The sequence below is a fragment of the Pempheris klunzingeri genome, chromosome 8 (genome assembly GCF_042242105.1).
Source record: "Pempheris klunzingeri isolate RE-2024b chromosome 8, fPemKlu1.hap1, whole genome shotgun sequence".
Taxonomy (NCBI): Eukaryota; Metazoa; Chordata; class Actinopteri; order Acropomatiformes; family Pempheridae; genus Pempheris; species Pempheris klunzingeri.
This window is the reverse complement of record NC_092019.1, coordinates 17,333,413-17,357,947: the sequence shown is the minus strand read 5'-3', so window position 1 is coordinate 17,357,947 and position 24,535 is coordinate 17,333,413. Positions and strand designations below refer to the sequence as shown.

At 42.3% G+C, this 24,535-nt stretch overlaps 1 protein-coding gene across 1 annotated transcript; it reads left to right on the top strand.

Annotated features, from left to right (window-relative positions):
- Positions 1 to 7,068: 7,068 nt before the first annotated feature.
- On the top strand, positions 7,069 to 21,313 carry pitpnc1b (phosphatidylinositol transfer protein cytoplasmic 1b). The gene is made up of 10 exons (XM_070835851.1): positions 7,069 to 7,705; positions 11,713 to 11,861; positions 13,355 to 13,443; positions 13,687 to 13,694; positions 13,846 to 13,917; positions 15,783 to 15,875; positions 17,032 to 17,187; positions 18,147 to 18,210; positions 18,503 to 18,589; positions 20,262 to 21,313. Exons 1-10 carry the CDS (start codon positions 7,658 to 7,660, stop codon positions 20,417 to 20,419), a joined length of 924 nt encoding a protein of 307 aa, XP_070691952.1. The 5' UTR covers positions 7,069 to 7,657; the 3' UTR covers positions 20,420 to 21,313.
- Positions 21,314 to 24,535: the final 3,222 nt, after the last annotated feature.

Below are 24,535 nucleotides of genomic sequence, written 5' to 3'. Positions count from 1 at the left end.
TCATGGAGCTGTGTTGACAGTGCCTACATTTACCATGATGCTTTGCACACAAGCTCCTCAAATCCTCTCTGCTTTGCTCTCTTCGGGTTTAGCATCAGCTACTGACAGTTCAAAAACAACATAAATAAAACCTTACAAAAACTGGCCATGCTCACATTCATTGCAGCAGAACTGATGAGCAGAGCTGATGGAGCTTGTAGTTCTTTGTGGTCACCAATGACTCAAATGACACTCAGTTTTCCAGGTCAGTGTGTACTATGCACACTGAGGTATTTAATGTGGCAATGTTTCCCTTTAAGTGCAGTGCTTGAGTAAATGTACTGAGCTACATCACTATATACAATGTAGATCAAAGGGGCTCAAATAAAACACAAGCAATATGACAACAGTGGTTGATAAATCTTATTACTAACTTAATTTCTGTGGAAAAGCTTTATTTATAGTGTGCTGGCGATGCCAGTAACAATTACTTTCATCATTGATTATTCCTTAGATTCATTTCTTGATTATTCACTCCAAAAACAGTGAATAATGCCCAGAATAATTTCCCAGAGCCCGAGGTGATGTCGTCATGTGTCTCGTTTTGTCCAAAAAGGAGTCCAAAATTCAGACAATGGGGGTTTTACTCAAAAAATAACTTTCACCGTAAACTGATTTTAAAGACAGTAGCTCGTTAATTTTACATCCATCAACTAATCAATCACTGGACTAATCCACAGCTCTGAATTCGATCAATAAGCTCCCCACCTGTTGATAAAGTTTAGTGATGGAGTGTTTTTACATTGGTGTATTTCTATTTTCATATAAGGATCTCTTCTACCACTAACCAGCATTCATGTGATATTTAGAAGGTCCACTATCTGTAGCTTGCAAGTTGGCTGTTTAATAGCTTTGTTTTCTTCCTATTTCATTAAAGAATAAAACCCAGAAGACTAATAATAAACAAAAATGGACAGCCTGCTGCTTAAACAGCAACAAATTTAACAACTGCTACCTAAGACTCTGACTACCCACAAACATAAGTGACAATGGTACATGTTCATACACTAGTTGTTTTTAATTTAAAGTGGCATTAAATGTGAAATTTCTGGCCTGGTAAGAAGCTTGTTGTTTCGGTATTATGGAACTATAATTTAGGGAATTAGTTTTTTTAAGAGAAACAACAGGGGGAAGCAGGGGAAACAGGGATGTGACAAAATATTTTCAAATATTTAATTGTAATACAAATGTTACTATATAAACTGATATGTACAGTATATGAGGCTTATTTATATTTATCACTCTAACAATATTCATCAAATAACACCATCACTAAAGATTAAAGGATAACTGGTATTTTTAGACCTGGGGCCTATTTTTACATCAAAAACTTTTGAAATTAGTCTAGAAGAACAGACAGCAAAGGGCTGTGAAAAATTACAGTTTTTGTCAGTGGAGTCTGGTGGCTTTGAACCAAGCAATGTGACGGCTATTTCTGGCTAAACAAAGAGGATCTTACAGGTGCATCTCTGTAGGGATCCTTTCTTTAATGCCATCAGACACTTCAAATAACAATTTGAGTCTGTCAGTGGCAAAAAAAAACCAGCACTTTTAGCGGACCTACTTTGATCTGGTGCGATTTCACTGAAGGATTACATTACAGCCATTACAGACCATTTGCCTCCTGTTCTCAGCTGCCTGCAGCAGCGATCTACTGGACCAATTCTATAACATTTTATACCTATCACTCATTTTGAACATAGAGTATGTGAAAATAGGGCCCAGGTTTAAAAATATGGCAGTTATTCTTTAATAACCCACACACAGACCACACTGATCTTATACACAAAAATTCAGATTGATTTGACTACAATCCAAAGTGCAGTTAATGAAGTTGATTAAGAGAGAAGAGATCCTTTTATGTCACTAGATTCCTGCTGTTTCTGCAGTACTTTTGTCAGGCACGTCCCACTGAAACACAAAAAGACAGGTAGAAAAAAGTTGACCACGAGGAGTGAGAGATTGCGAGGTTGTGAGAAGGCCTCTAGTGTCTCAGAGGAGTGCTGTCAGACTGGCGGTATACTCTACCTGAAATTGAATTTGGCCAAATGGTGGTTTTGAGTGTCACATTTTGCTTTGATCACTGCAGCGAGAGAGGACTGGTCCGCTGAACTTGTTGAAATATATCCCCCTGCCTCTTTCATTGATGCACATCATGTGATGTTTTTATTTTAAATTTCCGGTTCTGTTGTCTCCTCTCACTGAAACTGGCACTGGCATGGATGTCGTTAAACAAACGCACCTTGAGCCATGGAGAATAAACGGAGATTTCCACACGGTGCTGCGTTAAACAGACGTTTGTGAACTTACTTTTTGGAGTAGTACAGTGCTTAAAGCTATCGGGATGAGTGAATCTGAGCCTGAATGGACTGTGTGGTATTCACATTAAAGACATGGAGCTTTGACATGGAAAAAGACAGTATGGTGGAGAAGGTTAGAAGAGATGGAGACAGAGAGTGGGAAAGACGTTCGGTAAAGAAAAGTGAAGGGGCCATAGCGTACTGCAAAATTACTCCTTTTAAAAGAGCTAGAGGTGCCTTTTCAACTTTCTTTAAATCCCTCTACCTTGCATACTACACCACGTGTGCATTTACTTTGCATTCAGTCACTGAGTCTATCTCTCTTTCCCTTTTCCTCCTGCTCTCACATTCTCAGCAGAAAGTGAAGGAAAGTGGCAATTGAATTTCCTTTCAGTGGCGGTGTGTGGAATAGGAAAAAGTTCAGGGCCACAGTGCTTGCCTCTATCTCACACAGACACTGAACGCAGCCTTAATCCATTCCTCTGACCTTCCCCTTCCACACATACTTGTCTCCAAATCCCCTCCACTCCATTCCCGGAATAAATTATTTCATTTCTTTTCGGTCCGCAGCATTTTTATGCGTCTCTGTGGTGTGCCTCAACTTCTGTCCCTGTGGAGAGCCCTGATGAATGTGTTGGGCTCACACCCTCTGATCATCCCTGCTCTGAGCGCCTTTAGATACACACTGGCTTCTGGCTGCCTCAGATGCACATAAGGACTCTCTCTCCTTCCCTCACCGTCCTCTCTCTGTCTGTCTGTCTGTCTGTCTGTCTCTCCCTTGCTAGGCTCGCAAATACACAAAGGAATAGTGCTAGCTATAGAATAGATCTGGATCCTTTATCTTTTCCTTCATAGACACAAATTGTGCAGAGACAAAGCACTTTTTCACTCTCCTCTAAGGATGTGAGCTGGCACTGTTGTTCCTTGTTCAGATTAATGATGACATTTAAGAACACTGAACAATTTCAAATAACATCTATAATTCATCTGGGAACATATGCTCAACAATGTATGTATACATGTTCTATAATTCAGTCTATATTGCTTAGCTCATGAATATGGAGAAAAGCTGTAAATGAATTATTCTGTTTTATAATTGGAGTCTCAGGACTTGATTGCCAGAGCAAGAAGCCTGTGTATGTGTGTGTGTGTGTGTGTGTGTGTAATGTTGTGTGTTAATATGGGTGCACATGTCAGAGGCATGTAGTCTGTGTGTGTGTATGTGGAGGAACTAATGAAGGCAGTTGCACTTTCTCTTGCGCCAACTTGTCATGTTATGATGCTGCGCTGATTGGCGTGGCCTGGAATGCTGTCTGGAGCCCCTAACGATGTCGGATAAGACCTCATCTTCCTCACTGGCGCGCGCATGTTTCCCAACGGGACACAACTTGACAACATGAGATTGGGATTCGATAAGGATAAGTGAGCGCTCTGTTTCATCCATGTCTCCAAGGGATTCACTTCTAACTTCTAACACACCAAAAAAGCGCACATACACACAAAAGAAACCACATTCCCCCTGGCGGGCGGCCCTCCAGTGGTATCAATTAAGGAGCTGGTCCAATCAATGTCTTAGCACCAGCCTGATACTCAACTACAAGAAGATTAAGACTAAGCTCACATCTTAACACAGAGGAGCCAGCCACACAAGCATACATACAAAGACCCCCTACTCACAGCGCATAAAACACACATTACACACCAAAAATCACAGAGATATTAGCACAACAACCAGCCTCCTTTTTGTCCGCCGTGTCAGTTGCATCTGGCGGCGTTTGTGCTTTGAGACACTCGATGATAAGAGGACAATAATGGAATGTGTACTTTCTCTCACTGTTATTTTTCTAGCCTTTTGTCTCTCCCTTTGCTAGGCTAAAGTCTGACCTAAATACTTCAGGTTTTTGATGATTGGACCAAAACAGAGATCACAGGCGTCCAGCGGGCTTGTAGTGATAGCGGAAGGGGGGGCTGAGGATCCGGACACACTCACAGAGAGATGCTGCTACTTACCACACTTCATAACTGTTCAACACGGAGCTCATAAACCAGTCAAACCTTATCCTCACAGACTGCTGAATTCATCTTCTTAAATCTTACTGAAAGCCTTACCTTTCACCCCGCTGTGAGATGAAAAAGCTGCAGCGTATCAGCTCAGTGGCCTCCACCAAGTCACCGCTAATCCAGGCCCAGGTGGGAGGGGTCCATCATTCACACACTTGGAGGGGACACCAGAGAACCTTTGACCTTGGCTTGTGACCACACCTAGAGATTGAAGAGCCGGTAATGCAGCGATGGCAGCCGGCCCACCAGTTAATGATCTGCTTCTTCCTTTTTCCAGCTTAATATAGATCCATACTGCTCACCATCACAGCACTGACAACACACACACACACACACACACACACACACACACACACACACACACACACACACACACACACACACACACACAGTCTTTCCGCCATAGACCCGCATGCACATGAACACAGCAGGGGCTGGAAACATGGAGGTCAAAGAATGCCTCACCAGTTTTCTAAGTGCACCCATTCATTTTTCATATGATGATGTGAGGGTATGTGAAAGGTGTAAGCACCGTGATGAAGTCCCCTCCAATTCCATCACCGCCTGTTCCTCCATCCTGCAGGACACAAAATAAGGACGAGCAGCTCAGACCAGAAGTGGAGTTTCAAAATGATTCAGTCAGGTTGAAGTACTGCGCTGCTTCCTCGGCTGAGTTTTAGTCATCAGTGTTTAAAGATTGATATTGCAAGTCATCATTAAAGTCATAAATTTAGCTGTTACATTAGTTAGTGTTAGTGAGATTTTATTGTACACATCAATCACAGTTTTCTAACTTTTCCCACGTTCACAAGAATATTTTTTAATGTAATGTCAAAGAGTAAATCATTAAATTAAGAGTTATACTTAAGAAATTAAAGAAATTAAATCATGCAGAAGAAGGTTAAGCACATTTTCAGCTTTGCCAGTTGCATTTTCATCAGTTGCAATGAACGAAAATCATAAGCGAGATCACATCCTTCCCAAAAATTCACCCTCCAAGCTGAACGGTCAGCTAATTCTGCCTCATTTGATTGCTCAAACTGCCCAACAAATATTACAAGTAGCAGTATCGAGCAGGTCTTAGCTTTTCTTTATGCTTTCCTCTACCTGGGACTCACCATGTTTTTTTGGGTTGCTTTTTTGATGAGCCTGCGAGCCTAACTAATTTGCATATTGAGATCCAATCACAATGCTAGCAGAATCAAGATAATGAGAACGCTTATTAATACCAGGTCCTGTTGATCAGATGTTTTTATCCAGATAATGTTTCTAGATACAGATCAGGTGTAAAGGGGGACTCTGTGGCACGTCTTTCCCCATATCTCCCCCTCATTTCCTGTCATCTCTCTACTGTCATATCTCTAATTAAGGTGTGAAAATGAACAAAAATACACAAGAAAGATCACAGATATTTAAAAATAGCGCTTTTCTGAATTCTTCAGTATCTGAAACTAGTTTTTACGTCTGAATTTGATCTTTGCACAAAATTAATCTTAGACTACAGTAAACATCTATTTCATCAATTAATCAATCAATCAGGAAGCCAATCTTATGATCAGCTCCGTCATCTGAGAGTGCTGCCATCTCCCACCATGGTTACCATTAACTCAGATCCCAACCCACAAACCCCAATTAAATAGTCAATCACAGTAATCAATGATTCAATCAACTGCTGAATACACATCTAAGCTGCCACCTATCATCCTTTAAACTGTTGTGATGCATGTGCTGTCAGAGCTGTGTGTGCGTTGAGTCCAGGAAGAATCGAGGCAGAGACAAGCAAAGCACACCTCAGCTCTCTGAAGTGGCTTCCCTTCTCTAAACACTGATGTGATAAGATAGGAGCAAACCCCACCAGGAATTTGTTTTCACCGCTCTTTCACTGCGGAGTGGATGATAGCGAAGACACGTGGAGAAGAGAGGCACTTTGGCCCCGTCTCAAGGCACACGAAGCAACGCAAGCGAGGAAGAATCCAGGCCCGTTTATTGGTTTTGGCCCCGTCAGACTGACCCAGAGAAGCCAAACATCTGCTTCTCTTATTTGATGGGGAGGCAACAATGTGTGCTTGGCAGTCGGCATCAACTCTGACTCACACAAATGGAGAGTGGTCCCGTGACTCAAGGACGGACACGGGCGAGAAATTATGACTGGTTCGATCCCACTTCTCATTGACTAAACACAGATTCAATTAAACCCAGCTGAAGGTCATGAGGTAATACAATGTAAGCTAGTCTGGCGCTGTGCTTGATGGAAGTTCTCATGGCTCTGGTAATATTTAATCCAATGGCCCACCCTGACCCCTCCTGTGTGACAGCTATTCGTATGAGCGCTGTCATAACCTGAGTGTAGAGAAATGTGCTTAAAATTCAGACTGGTGCGAACAAAGTGTATTACATAATGTTTCCAGATCCACATATAGAAAGATGACAGAGTGTTATTGTTGAAAACAGTGGTGGTGACAGAGACAGAGAGGAAAGAACAGATAAAGATCAGAGAGAGGGAGGGAGAAAGGGTAGGGGTGGGGGGGGGGGGGGGGGGGGGTGACACAGGTGAGGAGGTAGTAAAGTACTATGGGCGGGGAGTGGATACTATGGGAGGGAGTGAATGAGGGAGGGAGAGAAAAAAGTAGATAAGGAGGGAACAGTCGAAGGAATTTGTGAGGAACTGAAAGCCGTGGAGGGCAGTTGAGGGGAAAAGGGAGGAGCAATGGGCAGACAGCAAGGTTACACATAAGAAGTCTGAGTAGGGATTAAACAAAGCACAGAGAGGCAGAGAAGGGGAAGAACAGGTACAGTTTGTTAGGTTTCAGTCTTACCTCACAGCTAATTACTACTTTCTCACCACAGTGAAAGAAAGCAAACAGGAACTAAGTGAGAAAAACAGCAAACAGAGAGAGCAGCTGAAGGCAGGAGAACAGAAAGCAGAAGTTACAAGAAAAGGAGGGAGGGACGGCAGTTAAAAAGCCGGGTCCTGGAGATCAATTGAGGAAGAGAAGCAGAAAAGGAGAGACGAGGCTGTGAGGGAGGGGAGGAGAGTAAGAAAACAGCAGACACTCATTGACAGAGAGGAGTGGACTTAACTTCATGGATTACTGACATCAGCAAAACAAAAGAAGAAGAGCGTCAGAAACAGGTCACTGCGGTCCAGCAGCACTGTAGCGTTCTTGAGCCTGTCTACTATGCAACCAAGACAGCTGAGATAGGCAGACTCAAGCACAGACACAGTTCACAAAGACAGTTCTCTCTGTTAAAGCACCATGCTGATGAAAGAGTACCGCATATGTATGCCACTGACTGTGGATGAGGTAAGTGTGTTTGTCTTTCCCACGCTCACACACAAAAACACATACACACACAAAACTCTCCTGCACATTTAAACTGAGAGACAAAAGAGAGGGTTTTGTTTCATATGTGTAAGTGTTGTTTCAACGTGCAATCTTGAGTGTTAATGTGCTGATAAGAAAAGTGCCAGCAGAGCACACAGACCTCCTGCGGCTGCTCTGTGGGAGCTTTGGCACGCTGGGCACAGAGGTATGCTCGGCACGGCCAATCTGACGGAGCCAATGCACGACACCAGGCCAGCAGCATCACACAACTGCTGTTGTGTCTAAATAGTCACCGCATCTGTCTGCTTCTCCATTCCCGTTGCTTGCTTTAGCACTCCTTGCAGCGCTCAAAACTAGTTGGACTGGTTACTGCTTTGCAAGACCTAAATTTTAACAAAGGTGTCTGGCCTGCAGGTTTAAACAAAAGGAGATCCCGCTACAGAGAAAAGGTGGGCAGATGAGGGAGTTATGCGCCAAAGTGCCCTTCAAAAGGAATGTCCTCCTCACTCCCTATACCAGCCAACCCCCCTTCAATTCTACCTGTTACCACAACAATGACAGTGACAAATAGCAGACCAAAATAGGATTTACAGTATCAGTACAGGGCACACAGAAACTTGAGCTTGCAGCAAATCCTCTTTCGCCTGAATGTAATGTAAGTTTAAGTGCAGCTTATTTGAGGCAGTATCAAATTGTGACGGTTACCTCGGTCCTGCCCATTTACAGCGTCCCAACCCTTCGCTTCATTTTTGTAAGGGGAATAGCGTTGATTTTCAGGTGTGAAATATAGTTCTCCTGTAACACAAACCAGCACTGCAATGTAATGGAATGCTCACTATTGTAAAATGCTGTGGGAAACACCGACAGGATGGCTGCTGCATTTCTGAAGGTAGCACGGGTGAGCAGGGTTGGTAGTTTGATCTCCAGTTCCTCATATCCACATGCTGAACATGACCTCCTCCCTGTGTGTGTCCAGGATGGTGGGAGAAGAAATTCAAGTCACAAGTGTACATTTCAAGTGTACACCATGTGCTTATCTTATCATCCAGCCTGTAACGCCACAATGATATACAGCGGACGTAAAAAGTATTCACCTGCCTTGGAAGATGTCATGATTTATTGCTTTAGGACAGTGAAACAAAGGGGATTTAATGTGGCTTTTTGACACTGATCAACAGGAGAGACCCTGAAAACAGATCTCTAGAAAGTAATCTAAATGATAAAATGCTTGTTTGTCTAAGTCTCTCTCTCTCTGCAATGGGACACACCAAAATCACCGCCGGTGCATCATGTTCACATGATAAGTTCAATGGAGATCATACATGTGTAGTCAAAGAGTTTCAGTTGATTGTAGTATAAATACACCTGTATTTGGAAGGCCCAACTTTTGCTGAGTCAGTATCGTGGCAGCAACATGGAGATTAAAAAGCCATGGATATAGGACACTTCCAAGTCACTGAGCATCACTTAGAGTGTAGATAAATCATTACAAAGTGTTAAGAGTATGGCGCAGCTGTAAATCTACTCAGAGTGACCTGTCTTTGTCTGCTGAAGAGTGTCACAACATTGAATCACAGTAGATTTAATGTGGCTGTTTAAGACCATAAAACACGATAACTTCCAAAGTAAGTGAATACTTTTTATAGGCACTGTACATCATCACTGTAAAGGGAATTAGACAGAAATTTTGGTGCATGATTACTATTTAGGGATAAAGGTAAATGTCACGCTCTGGAGTACACAACCACCTGCAAATATTTTGGTACGATGTTTGTATGCGTCTTTGCAAAAACAGCCTCATTTTCATTGTCAGTTGTCAGATGTGGTGTTACATAACACATCCAAGCCTTTGCTCTTAGCATTTCATTACAGTTAAGAAAAAGTTGCTTTGAGCTGCACTTCATCGTAAAATCTTTCATTTTCAGTTTCCGTCACACTGACACTATCTGCAGAGTATCCACCCCATGATGATGAGCTATATTTACACTTCTCAGGCATTTATGACAAACTCCCTGCTTGTAAACCTATCCTTTAAAAATAAAAAGACAGTAGGAGGAAAGGACATGCCAGAAGGTGTCGATGAATGAGTTTCTGAACACATCATCAGCCATTCAGAGTGAATAATAGTGATTTAAGGACAAATAAGTCTTTTGAAAACTTGCTGCTAAGATTGGTTTCCAAGAAAGTGATAATGATTCTTAACCTGTGTGTGGGAGGAGCTCACCGCTCTGTAGTCTGTTAAGCACCCATCGCTTTGATTAATTAAGTCCCACGAATACCCAATAAGTAAATATTGAATGTTGACATTCTACAGTAATAGGAACAAGAAGGAGGAGTGTCACATTGATGTCGACAGAGTACAGTGAAGGATGGTAGACCGAAATCTGCCCTCCTCTTTCTCCCTTCCTCCCCATCTCTTTCTGTTTCTGCTTTTAATTTGAATAATGCTTTAGTGGTACACCAATATAGGGCAAGAAAATGAATTACATCATGGTGACCACAGCAGAACAGTGTAGTTGTTTACGGTAGAATTTTATCGCAATAACTTTAAAACAAAGTCTACCAAGTGACGTGCAATGAAAGCAAACAAAATACTGTACAGAGAAAACAGGGTGACAGCACCGTCAGTGCAAAAAAGGAAGTGCTGGTGTGTAAAGCATGTGTAAAACACTGATTCTGTCAGGCTGAACCCATCAAGGAGGCCGCTCGAGATGCGCAAAGGCCTCGTCTTCGTTAGAGCGTATAGTCCTCATCAGCACTGAGCACAAAGTGGGGCTGCAGTAGAGAACAAAGTCCCACATCCCACTCCCCCAATTTAGACACCATGCATTCAACCTCAATGGCCAAATTAAAATTAAATCTTGATGCCTGATTGGTCACTTGTGAGAAATCTTTATACATAGCAAGTGACTATCTGAAAAATGAAACCAAATACAAAGCTTGTGCCTAAGCAGCACTGAGAAAGTGCCTGTCGAGACAAAATGGGACTCAGCAACTATGGCTGAAACAGCTGCCAGGAGATTTTTTTTCTGTCCTCACTCTCACAAGCTCCTTCTTCTTACTGGCTGATGGTTATTATAATTTCCTCAAAGGCATGTGATTAGAATTGGCTGGATTCTTGGTTACTCAAGTCCTCAAAATCCCCTTATTACATTGTGGCCACCAGTGTGAGAAATGTTAGATATCTGTCAAATATCTTTTAATTTAAACCTTGTATGTGCAGAGTAGAGAGAAATAACATTAAAATTAAGTTATGTATAAGCCCCATAAGGTAAATCGAGACTAAATAACTTAAATAACAGCTACTGTAGCCACAAAAACAATTAGGCTATGGCAGTGTTTGCTGCTCTTGGGGGCCAAACACTAACATGTTTTAGATGTTTCCCTGCTCACACACACACCTGACTCAAATGATAAGCTCGTCCTGAAGCTCTGCAGAAGCCTGATAAACACCAATTCATCTAAAACATGCGCAGCAGTGGGCCTCAGGGCCAGGTTTGGGAAACACTGGACTGTGGGATAATGCTGAATGTAAATATAGTGCGTACAGTTGCTTAAGTGAAGAGGAGTCCTACTGTGCGGTCAGTGTTTTGCTATATTCACCCAAAGTTTGCCAAAATGAGCAACAACTAGCCTCCACAAGTTACTGGCCATACCAAACCAAGACTGGTTCCCTTTATTGTTCATGGTTTGAACTTTTTAGTTGTTGTTAGGAAAAATGTAATTACCACACCTACCGCCGATCAATTAAAATTTTCCTTGATGCATGACCACAGACTTTGTGACCTTCTGAATGACTAACACTGCACTCAAAATTTCCCCTTTTTTTGTCACTTTTAATGCCTAATCTTGAGGATTAGGAAGACAATTCTACTTCGGGCTTCACGTTTTCTCACCACTGTTCTTTTCTTTCTCTTCTCCCTCTTCATCCCCATCCCCATCCTCACCACCATAAACCTCATCCTAAACCTGCCCTCGGGTTCCAGTACAGGATTGGGCAGCTGTACATGATCAGTAAGCACAGCTGTGAGCAGAGCGGTGGCGGAGAAGGGGTGGAAGTGGTGAAGAATGAGTCAGATATTCACCCCCAGCATGGCACGGGACAGCTGACCGAGAAGCGAATCTACCTCAGCAGGTAAAAGGCAACACAATGGCAGTGCTGCACTAATGATGCACTTATTCTAATTATTATGGATGTTTGCAACGTGAGCCTCAGACTCAAGCAGTCAGCTCTGTCATTAACTGATTGTGTTTGATCTTTGACCTCTTGCTTTACTGTAATGCTTTCGGTCCTATAGATCCACCTTGCAATTATCACTACAGACAAGCAATAAAACATAATTTCAACACAGTAACACCCACACTGCAGTGTAACCTGCCTACATCCAAAGTCCAGGTACCCACAGTGTGAAACATGTTGAGGCCTGTGCTGCAGGGCAACAATGGAAACATTACTGTATCCTGAGCTCATCTTTCAGTAAACCCTTCATGTTCGGATTGCGTAACTTGAGACTTCCAGTTGAGAAAAACACGTCCAACGGTCACAATAACAGACACGAGGGAACATGTTTTCCTGTGTTATTTTTCCTTGTGTACTCGCAAAAACAAATCACAAATTCTGAGATATTATGTGTTAACAAGTATTTTTAAATGGTATATATTTGGTTTCTGGTGGTAAATTACATGATGGAGTATAGAGTAAATAAAACTCTGAACTATACACTCATTGAGACTATGGGATGTGGTTGAAAGCTCTGCATACAGTGTAGTAAGGGCACCTTAAGTTAAGATTTTTTTTTTTGTTTAACTTTCTGAAGGTCAAGAGTAAATTTTAAAGGTCAAAACTTTTAAACCTATCTGTGAATACATTAATAAACACCTAGAATTGCTGCCTATAAACCCCGAAGAGGGTTTCAAGCCAAAGTGTTATCCAAGGGATTATGTTTTTCCAATATGTAGTTTATACAAATATCGAAGTAGTAAGGCATGTGAGAAATGTTGGGAGTGAAATGTTGTAATGAATGCTCAGCAGCATTTAACAATGTATTTTCTTTGCTTTGTGCTTGGGGTCCATCAATCAATGAATCATTATTATGGTGAAAGCCCAGTCTAAAAAAAAAAAATTATTTGAATTTTCCTTTGACTTAACATTCATTTCCTAACCCTGAGCTAACCTCACTCATTACCCTAATGTAACCTCAACTCTTATTCTAATCACCACTATAAACCCAAGGCCTAATCCTAAAATAAACTCTTAAAGAAGTAAAGAAATGTTCTCACTGTGGAGGATTTCCCTAATCTTCCTGTGCTTGTGGGACATTTGGTCCTCATTAGTAAAGATATGCTGGAACACACACACACACACTTAAGTACAGTGAGTGCAAAATATATTCTACCTCAATCATTTTCTGACATGTGACCTAGAAGCTACAATAACAATTTATCACCACAGGTGTAATTGCGAATGAGTCATACAAATGAAGGCTGTGGTGAGAGTAGCCTACAGGTAATCTGGCTATAAATGGCACAAAAACCACTTAGGATCTCTCTGTCTCCCTCTATAATCTCTCTCTCCCACCCTTCCACTCTTTGACTGCGATTGTTCTTTCTTCCTGTTTTGCTTGTCAGTAAACTGCCGTCCTGGGCGAAAGCATTTGTCCCGCGATTCTTCTATGTGACAGAAAAGGCCTGGAACTTCTACCCGTACACCATCACAGGTTTGCGTTTTAATGCCTTTGTTTGTGTTAAACATCAGGTTTCTTTCACCTTAATGCATTATACAAAACTTATTTACTTTTAACAGCTGTTTTTCCAAGTGCCTTCAAATATTTATCACTATGTTTGCATGTATTCCCCTGTGGCAAGGTGCATATGTGTGTGAGAGCAATTGCGTGCTCATGCATGTATGAGTAACTAATTCTGTTTCTCTCTATCCATATTGAATGTCCCTGGTGCTGCAGAGTACTCCGTAAGTATTCTCACACATCATTTACTGTACATGAATGCAACAGAGCTCATCTCTTTCCAGTATCAGTGGATCTAATCTGCAGCCTGCTTCCACTCTCTCTATCTCTGCCCTCAACCCTTTTTCTCCATTTTTACCTCTCGTCACCCCGTAGGTATCATTCCTCCCCAAGTTCAGCATCCGTATTGAGACGAGATTCGAGAACAACAACGGCGATAACAGCAATGTGAGTATGACGGAGAGGGAGTGAGAGGTGAGAAAGATGGAGTGATTAGGGAAGAGGGGGAGGAGAAAGGCATGGGGAAGGAGAGAAATTGCAATTTTCTCTGCAGCACAAAGAAAATGTTCATCAAATTGATGTGCCCATTACAAGGAAAACAAGCAAAGCACAAAATGCAGTATTGGCAGATCTATTAACCAGACATGCAGCAGCGATGAACACGGCTGCCATGTTGCATTCTGTCCATAATTGGACACACACACACACACACACACACACACACACACACACACACACACACACACACACAAATAATAGCAAATCTGTCTGGCCCTTGTGTCTGTGCTCTGTAATCATGGAAGTAACAAGACTCAACATGCCAATATATGGAAATCTAGTTCTACTTGTGGAGAAAAATGTGGCAAATCTTGTTTCATGTCGTGTCGTTACAGGTTACATAAGTTTACTCCAAACAAACAGACGGGCATGCATGATTTGCGCATCATAAAATCTTCATGGCTCAGTGAGGGACACATACTGTACTGTAGTTTCTTGAGTATTTTATTCTCATATTACTTTAAATTTCTACTCCACATTTTAGAGGGAACTATTGTGCTTTTTACTCCTCTATGTGTTTATTACAGCTGTAGTTACTTTACAAATGAGGTTTTGCATGGATAACATATGAAGAGTTTATAAGAGATGATGGTAAATTATAGATTACATCTCCCAACAGCATGTAGAATTAGAGCTCAAACGTGACGATTTGCTCCTCTTCCTTGTACTTATTTCATTTTATGTTTTTCTGATTTGTCCATTATTGTTGGACAAAACTACCAAAGTGCCACATTTGTCAGTATTTATTAAGTTTTACAAAACCAAACAATTAATAAATCAGTTAAGAATGTAATCAGCAGATTAATCAGTAATGACACTCATCATTAGTTGCAGCTCTGTTTGAAATAGCAAAACAATATCTCCAGCTCAGCCAAGTAAAACCATAAAATGCTGCTAATACATTAAAGCATGAGTAATAATAATCTAATGACATAATATATAATAGTTAATAACAGTTGCAGGTGCAGCAGTGCATATTATGCACATTTTCCAGGTTTTAGTTACATGCTTTTAGCAGTAAGTAACATTATCAATGGAGGAACTTCTTGCAGGTATTTTTACACACCTGGTGGATTTGAATTCTACCACTGTCAAGGCTCTCTGTGTCTTTGTATGAATATCTAGACCACACAGACAACAGAGAGAGACAATGACGAGGAAACCATGAAAGCATCGTGTCCTGAGCAACACAATACATCCAGCTAATGTAACACATTCCATAAGAGGGAGCAGGACCTTGGCTAGACACAGACCAACAACAGCACCACAGGAGCATAGCAGGCTTTTATCTATCGGCAGCTTTTTCTTATTTGTTAGTTTTCAACTGTGAAATGAACAACTTCAGCGGGGCATTAGAACAAATTTTAAACAAGGTCAGATAAAAGTGCACTCTCCCCAGCTTCCCTCCATTCTCTCTCAAGGAAAAGTGTATTCTGCTCTCATAGCTCTTCTTTTTTCCCCTCTCTTTTAATATCCCCATACGTCCTTGTTTTTTTTTTTTTTTCCCTTCATCTCACCCTCCTGTGCTCTCTCTGTCTGTTCTCTCCTCTCTTTGCTCCAGTGTGATTTGCTCCAAGGGCCTCAGGGTGGGATATAGTGAGGGGTGTTATGGTGTGTGACCTCAGCTTTCTACACAGTTACTCATCTACTCTCATCCCGCTCTCCACTGAGTGAGTGACTGTATGTGTGGGAGAGTATAGATGTGTGTCTGCTCTCATTATACTGTATGACCTCCCCCATCTGTTTGGATGTAGGTGTTCGGGGACACGCCGACCCCTGCAGAGAATGTGAGTTTCTTGGATATCCTGAGTGACCCCATCCCCGAAAAGCACTACAAAGAGTCAGAGGTACGTACTGTATTGTTACAGGTGTACAAACATGCATGGCCTATTGATGTTTTGACAAAGAGAAAAGCTGTGTATTTTCATCACAGTGATTGTTCAGCATGTGTGGAAATACATTTAGAGTTTCATGAGAAGATCGACACCACTCTCATATCTGTGTTTGAACTATTGAGCCTGGAGGCCAGCAGTGCAGCTTAGCATGAAGACTGGAAGTGTGTGTGTGTGTGTGTGTGTGTGTGTGTGTGTGTGTGTGTGTGTGTGTGTGTGTGCGTGTGTGAGGGGGGGGGGCTGCTTCTGTTTAAAATTCAAAATACACAGAACAGAACCTCTTAAGTCCTCTAGCTAACACATTTTAATTATTCACACAGAAACAGAAATGTTGAAATGTAAAGTGGTTGTTTTACAGGGAGTTACAAGCACTAACTATTTCCTATCAAACAGTGGCTAGTTAACAGCACATAACCACCTTTTTGTACGGACTCATCAAACGAAATAGAAAGTGCTAATTAGTTACGTTTTGTTCCCCATTTTTTAAAATTGTGAGTGAGCGAGCTAAAATCTCTTTTAATCATAATTCAAATCCATATTTACTGTGCTTTACTGGCTTGTGTTTTTGCCTTTGAAAAGAGCATAAATCAGTAATACACCCACACACTTCCTTTAAATCTGCCTATCTTCATCCCCTACCCACCAAGGTTTTACACTTCTTTATCCCTTCAAGTCCTTAGAGGCAAGGGTCAGTTCACAGAAATGGGTACACAGAAGGATGCAGACAAGCACACATTAACACAGATGTGTACCCAAACACAAACACACATGCACACACACGAAAAACTGCAAACACACCAATCTCGTAGATTATGTGACACGGTGAGAACATAAAGTCACAAACACAAGCACTGTCCAATCTTTGTTTCATCACAGATGTATGTGTGTTATCACACTTTCCTCTGATGGGCTGTGTTGAGCAACAAACACTCCGCACACATATTGTCACACTAACACACACACACACACACACACACACACACACACACACACACACATAAACTTGCAGCACACATACATATCCATGGTTTCCCCCTGAAGACGCCTCACAGGGCCAAAGTTTCTGCAGACTCAGCAAGTGCAATATAGACCCGCTGTTTACTCTGTGCAGGACCTGAGTCGCTGGCAGTCGAGTAAAACTGGCCGAGGGCCTCTGGAGAAAGGCTGGAGAGACGACCACAAGCCCATTATGTGCTCCTATAAGAGGGTGCAGTGCAGCTTCGAGGTTTACGGGTTCCAGACCAAGACAGAGGAGTTCATACACAAAGTGAGCTTTCCTCCTATCGTGCCTTTTCCCTGTGCTGATGTAAGGGGGTTGGATCAAGATATGATCTGCAATTAATGTTACGAGCCCTAATAGGCGTAATACAAGGTGGAAAAATTAGAATTTACAGCTAATTGGATTTAATAAGCGCTCTGCGTCTTCCGAGCATTGATTACTGCATGATGAAGCCTTTCACTTCGTTCGTTTACAGTACAGTGAAGATCCTCAACAAATCTGACTGGCTATTTGCTACTGGATGTGCCATGTGTTGAATTTTTACACAAATAAATCACTGCCACATTAATTTCCAGACATCAGTAAAATTAGAAATCACCCAAGAAGGCTGTTAGCCTCAAGTGACCTCTGCACCCCGTTTTATTTAATCCAACATTAGGTCAGATTTATTAGGAAATGGACTGTATTGTTACACCACAAAACAGAAAGAACGCCTCTGCTGCTCTGGCACAAACAAAAGCAACAATGTTCAGAGTTTCTCACAATGGAGGTGTGTAGAACATGTTAAACAGCTGATGAGTAAATCACTTTGTAATCTTCACATTGAAGCAAAACAATGAAGCGTGAAGGAAACCAAAAGCACTAAGAACAAAACTAGCAACGCCCTTTTTCCAACATTGTTATGATAAAACTTAATGTAACTTAAAGTCTTAATGGGAATTTGGCCTTAGTTTTCACTGTGTGCCAACACAAATAATACCACTGAGATAAGTTTCCACCTATCTGAGATTAGCCTCCACTTATCTCGACCACAATCCCATTTCTTTAAAGTAATTCCATAATGGTATTGCTCTTACTTTAGTAATGACGTACTGTAACATAATGCTAAATGTTGCATTTCACACACACACGTGTACACACTCTAAATTCAAAGCATATTGCATTAGTAGCATTTTTATCTACATTTTCTTTTCCCAATCATGTTTTTGTTTCTGATATTATTGCAGAACATCCGGGACATTCTGCTGGTTGGCCACAGGCAAGCAACAGCGTGGATAGACGAATGGCACGGTGGGTCAGAAAAACACACAATGTGATACAAGATAAAGCATTTGGAACAATGCAGTTAGAATTTGCTGTATTTTTTAAATGTGACCTCAATACACACCCTGCTAAATTTAATACATATCTCATATTGTGTTCTGATGGACTGTCTGTGTGTGTGTGTGTGTGTGTGTGTGTGTGTGTGTGTGTGTGTGTGTGTGTGTGTGTGTGTGTGTGTGTGTGTGTGTGTGTGTGTGTGTGTGTGTGTGTGTGTGTGTGTGTGCGCACGCGCGTGTGTGTGCTTTGCCTTTTCCCACAGGGCTGAGTTTGGAGGAGGTGAGAGAGTACGAGCAGGCGATGCAAGAGAGGACCAACAGCAAAGTCAAATCCAGCCAGAACAACACAGGTGAGGTTGCAGCTCCTGACCTGCACTGTACTGAAATACCACAGAGGATGGGAGGGGAGACAGACGGGGGACTGAGGGAGAAGAGAGAGAATACGGCTCGATGTGAGAATGGTGAAGGTGGAGAGAGAGAGAGAGAGAGAGAGATGAAGGTGAGAACAGGCAGAGTAGATGAAAAGAGCAGTAAGTTTTGAAATGTATACTGTGCTCCGCTGTGATTATTCTTGCATTTAATTTCAGCATAATAAGCAGGTAATACAGCAGTAAAAGAACAGAGGAAGTACAGAGAGGCAAAAACACACTGATTTCACATTTTTAGAGCATTACGAATTTAAAATAAATTTCAATCTGAGGTATTTTGTTTTTATTTAGCGTGCTATGTTATCCATTGCTGTCATAACACTGCAAAAGAGTATAAATGAATAACTCTGTAACACTAGCAGGCTTGAGCAGTGGCTGGTTGCACCACTAGTGCCTTAGCTGTGCCCTACAAGTACCCAGATGGCTGGTGTACATCTGTGGGAGAAAAATGGAGGGGGAAGAGCAGTCAGGAGGCATTTCACAACACAAGGAGCAGTGAGGAGGGAGAGACAGAGGGTGTAAGCCCAGAAAAGGACGGCAGAAAGACAGATGTAGGGGGGGGTGATGCTAGGATGGCTCATGAAGTGATAATGCCACTGCGTCGGACTGATAAACAGTGTAATGCAGCCACCTGCTGAACTCTCCCCATCGCCAGCCCTCTCAACATAAATAACCAGCCATTGCAGCACTTAGCTGCAAATGTCAGCCCTGGTGGGGGTCTGTGTCTGGGCATATGTGTTGCATGTGTGTGAGTGTATGTGTGTGTGTCTGTGTGCGTGCACGTGTTGTGTGTATGCGGGTGTGTGTGGTCACCCTGCCCCCTGCTGGTTAGTCTGGTGAACTTAAGCTGAATGTGAGGGATATCAAAAGTAGAATTCCCAATATGCCCTGTAGCATCTTGCTGCCTTTGCTCCCTCTCTCTCCCCCTCTCTCTCTCTCTCTCCCCCCCCCCCCCCTTTCTCTCTTACTCTCCCTCTCCCTCTCTCTCCCCCTCCCTCTCTCTCTCTCTCCCCCCCCCCCTCTCTCTCTCTCTCTCCCTCTCTCTCTCTCTCCCCCTCTGTGTGTGATGATGAGAGACATCAAGCTGCAACAAATCTGCAGTCATTGCTCAACCTGCTGCGGCTCGCTGCACTGCCATGACCCCCTACAGGCCAAACGCTGTTACTGCGTTTCTCACAGACTGAATAATAGTTTTGATTTCATTCATCTGCTGTAATAAAAGTAAATGGATGTCATTTACTCTAGAGAGTCGAATAAAAGTCGGGTTTGTGAGATGAATACCAATAAGGGATTTAACTCGTGGGAATCTAAGTGTACAACACAGATCTTAAACATACTTAGAAATCTCAAACACAATGTGTGTCATTCATCTCAGCGCCTCTTTTGCTTTTCTTCCTCTTTTATCTGTATCGTGTTGTTTCTTTCATGTCACGTGTATCTCATTCTTTCTCTGTCTCGCAGTCTCTCAACTTCAATTTGCTTTATTGTCTTGACATGTGAAATTCATTTATGTTGTCAAAGCAGATAATGGAGAATCGTGGATAAAGGAAAAAGGACCAATTAACAAAAATCTTTATCTATCTATCTATCTCAGGCCCAACGGCTGCCTCTCGTCCTGCGTTCTCTCGCTCCATCTCAGTGACAGACGAGCATTCCCTGAAGAAGATGGGACTGACGACTGTGGCCATGTCTGACCCATCTGCCTCCTCGGTGCCACATAATCCCATTCGCCTCAACTCCACCCCTGAATGACGCCTCAAACGCAGACACACACACACACACACACACACACACACTGTGCAGCAGGCACACCCAGAAACCAATGTCAACATTCAGTCATATGATGCTATTTCTCAGACACAAACACACCCACGTGAAAACAGTGACAGTAACATCATTCAAAATGGAATAGTTCAAACATTTGGGCAACACACTTATTTGCTTCAGATGAGAAGATCAATACTGCTTTCATATCTGTCCAGTAAATATATGGCTACAGCCAACAGTATAAACTAGGGAGATAATACATATAACTTTAATATGTCATCTTTAAGTTTGGTGGTCGTGGATTTTGAATCTGTCTTTGTGCTTTGTGCTATTAACACACATGTGAGAGCAGTATCAGTCTTCTATAAGTGTATTCCCATAATTTTCCCTCCACGCTACCGTAGAAACATTTATCTTTCCTTATGAACATGTAGCAGCATTCTTCATAAACGCCGCACAAACGCACAAGAACACACAAACCCTATTCAAAAACAATTTCTACTGTTGCTTTCGAAAAAAAAATCCCTCCAGTGTCTTCAGCAGCCCTTTCTATCAGTTCCTTAGCCACTGTGGAGCTCAATGACCACCAGCAGGGCTCTCCGATTGTTTCCCAGCCCCCAGCCTACAGACAGATGCATAAGGAGCTTAATAGAGTGGATCTAATGAGAGAGCAAAGGAGACCGGGGGAGGCTGTCAATGCTATGGATCTGCACCCCTCTCCACCTCAGCCAATAGGTCAGACCTGGTGTATTGACAGAGGGCAGTGAGGCATTGTATTGGTTCCTTGATCGCTTAGCTGAGAGATGCAAATGGGTCAAGCCACGGATAAACTTCAATTATGAGTCAATAATTTGAGCATTTATACGACTATTGTCTTAATCTTTTTTATTAACATTTAGAGGAGAATGGGTTCTCATCATCAGGGATCAACAATGACAACGATGAAATAATAGTTTGTTGGTGCCTTCTTTGTAAAAACGTTCATTTTTACTTCAAAATCAAGTGGAAAATGTAGATGGAAATTAAACTGTATAGTCTTTTGTTATGGATTTTTTTTTTTATCAATAAATACAATTACTTTCCAGTGAGAATATCCACTACTGTCCTTGTATCTGCCTAGATAATCAAAAAATTGACTCACTGCTCACATTATCAGCCATGTTTGATCAGAATTGACCTATAAAGATGGACCAGCTGCTGGCACATCACAGCACTCGCATGTAATCTACTCACCAATTTCACACTTGCGTGCCATGTGGAACTGCCTCCAGCAGCAGTGGACATGGAGAGAGGCAGCCACTTGGTCCTTGGCCCTGGTTTGGCTCTGTGGCTCGTGGCAGTTTTCTCTCTGCAAGACAGCGGAGGAGAATAATGAATGTTTAACAGATGCGGGGTTGTGAGTTGGGCGTGTGTGCGTGTCTGTCATCACTGTTTCACTTTATTGTTCAAGACTTCAGGACAAAAGCCCAAGCTTGTCACGGAAAGACTCAGAAGTTCCCATGACTGACAGACATGGCAGCTTGCTTCAAATGATGCACTAAATAGCTCGCGTTATGGGGCTCATTATGGCTTCTTTTATCCATACAAATCAAGAGCCAGCATGACAAATTGTTATTAGCTTCCTGACAAAGGGCTTGCAGACATGCATTCACACACGCAAACACGTAAATACATGCGCGCAAAACTCTTTCTCTCAACGTCTGTTTTTACAGTGGCAGCAGGAGGCTGACATAAAAGAGCAAGTGTTCAACACAGCCAGGAGTGCTGCAGAGGGAGCACAAACTACCGGCTGCACTGCATTAACATTACCTCTTTCTCCTTTACTCCTTTGTCTCCCCCATTAAATTTTCTCTCTCATATTGCTGTCTCCGCTATTCTCCTCCGCTCCTTCTCCTTTCTCTCTGTCCTCCTCCTTTATTCTCCCTCTTTCATTCTTGAAATCTCCCTTGATCTCCCTTTCTTTCTTTCCTCTGTATCTGTGCATCCTCATCTTCATTCCTCAGGAGGGCCTCTAAAGAAGATGTACTGTGTTCATTATATGGAAATGTTCCCCATGGTGTATTATCATAGATCCTGACCCTGTAGCGCTGAATCATCCTGCTATTCCCAGTTCGAACATCAGATCCTACAAATAGCATGGTAGAGGAAAGACGGGACGCTCTCCAGAGCCGCAACCAGCCCGCTGCTGCGCTGTCACCTGCACTGTACTCCACTGTACAGTCACTTTCATGGGAAACCTTGAGCTGACCACCTATGGGCTCACAAGGGACGGAGAGAGGACAGTGGAAAGACAATGGGGAAAAGTAGGGAAAAAAGGAATAGGAGATCAACAAGAGAAACCAAAACGAGCAATAAAGAAAGTTTTTACAAGCAGGAGGTTGAGCCACAGTCTGTTTATTCTGGTGTGTGTCTGTATGTCTGTACATAAGTTCACCTCAATGGCATTTTGCCCAACCACACTGATGTATGAGCTTCTCCTCCAGATCAATACGCGCTCTCCATTCACTACAAAGACAGTAATGCAACTGCCTCATTTGTTTTATGATGTGTGCTCGTGTGTGTGTGTGTGTGTGTCCATGTCTTTCAAACTGGTCCCCATTTCCTGGGTGTACAGTATCTTTGCCTCAGCCGTTAAAGGAGAGTGACCATTAAGCGACATAGTTTAGCATGTCACTAACTTAATTGCTCAGTCCACATGGCAGCATTGATTTAATGAGGGTTTAGTGTGTGTGTGTGTGTGTGTACTTGCATATGTGCTTGTATGGTGGGTGAAAAGGGTCATGGATGACAAAACGCATGTACATACGCTTGTGTGATTATTTACTAAAAGACCCATCTATGTATGTATGTGCGTCCGTGTGTGACAAGCACTGTGGGGGGGCTTTTCCTGCCAGGATTTAACTAACTGTACACCCTGTACTGGGTCGCCAGCCAACCTGACAAGATTAAACTGCAAAAAAGCCAATACACTGAGACAGACAACCACTCACGCTCACACCTACGGGCAATTTAGAGTCACCAATTAACCTGCATGTCCTTGGACTGTGGGAGGAAGCCGGAGAGTGCCCGGAGAAAACCCACACAAGCAGCTGGAGAACATGCAAACTCCACACAGAAAGACCCCAGGTTCAAACCTGGAACCTTCTTGCTGTGAATGCTAACCAGAATAATGCTGTCTGGCTACAGACCAAAGCAAGCTAATGTTAGCTATCTGCTAATGGCATAAACAAGCTGCTGAAATAGACTGCATACTGTTAAATAGATTCATGAGATATAGTTTTGAATAGCACACTGATTCTTCACACATTTAATAATTAGATCGGGGGGGTGGAGAATGGATAATAGTTAATTGCTAGCTAATTACAACACAACCAGATTTACACATTTGCCTCGTGGTGACTTATCCATGCACTTATCCTCACATACACTATACATGACCAAACTAAAAAATTATAAAATAGCAGCGACATCATCACTGTGTCCACCACGCTCAAAGTGATGACATATGGTTCATCGGAGCAGCTGCTGCCACATAATGATTTCACACAAGTGAAACTGGAGACTGCTTGCAAAGTTTCTTTGACAGAGAAAATGATAGTTGTTTAGTGTATGTATGTGCATCTTGTCCTCCATGACCCCTTTCACCCTCTATGGTACATGTGTGCAGCCAACAGTGGACCGGCAAGCCAACAGGGGTCATTTTGGAGGTCCACTGTTGGTCTTGCTGTAAACCATGTCAAAGACTCTCTGGTGAATATATTTTAATTTTAGCCAAGAGGGAGCTTGCAGGTGTGTGAGTGTTGAGTTCATCCTTAGCACAGCCGCTCCTGGCTGGTGCCGGGTTTTTAACAACTCACTAACATGTCGTTTTTTTCACACTCCTCTGTGGTGTGAATGGTTGACAGGCTTTCAGACTATAGTGGTTAGTGGATCAGGATACATTTAGAAATAAGGGGCACAGACGTAAGATCATTCTTTTCATTTAAATGAATCAGTCCAAATACACCTGAGATCAGCATAGTCAACAAAGACAGAAAGCTATTACAAAGATATTGAAAATTGTCTATTGTTATTATCAGTTGAATCGTGGGAAATGCTTTT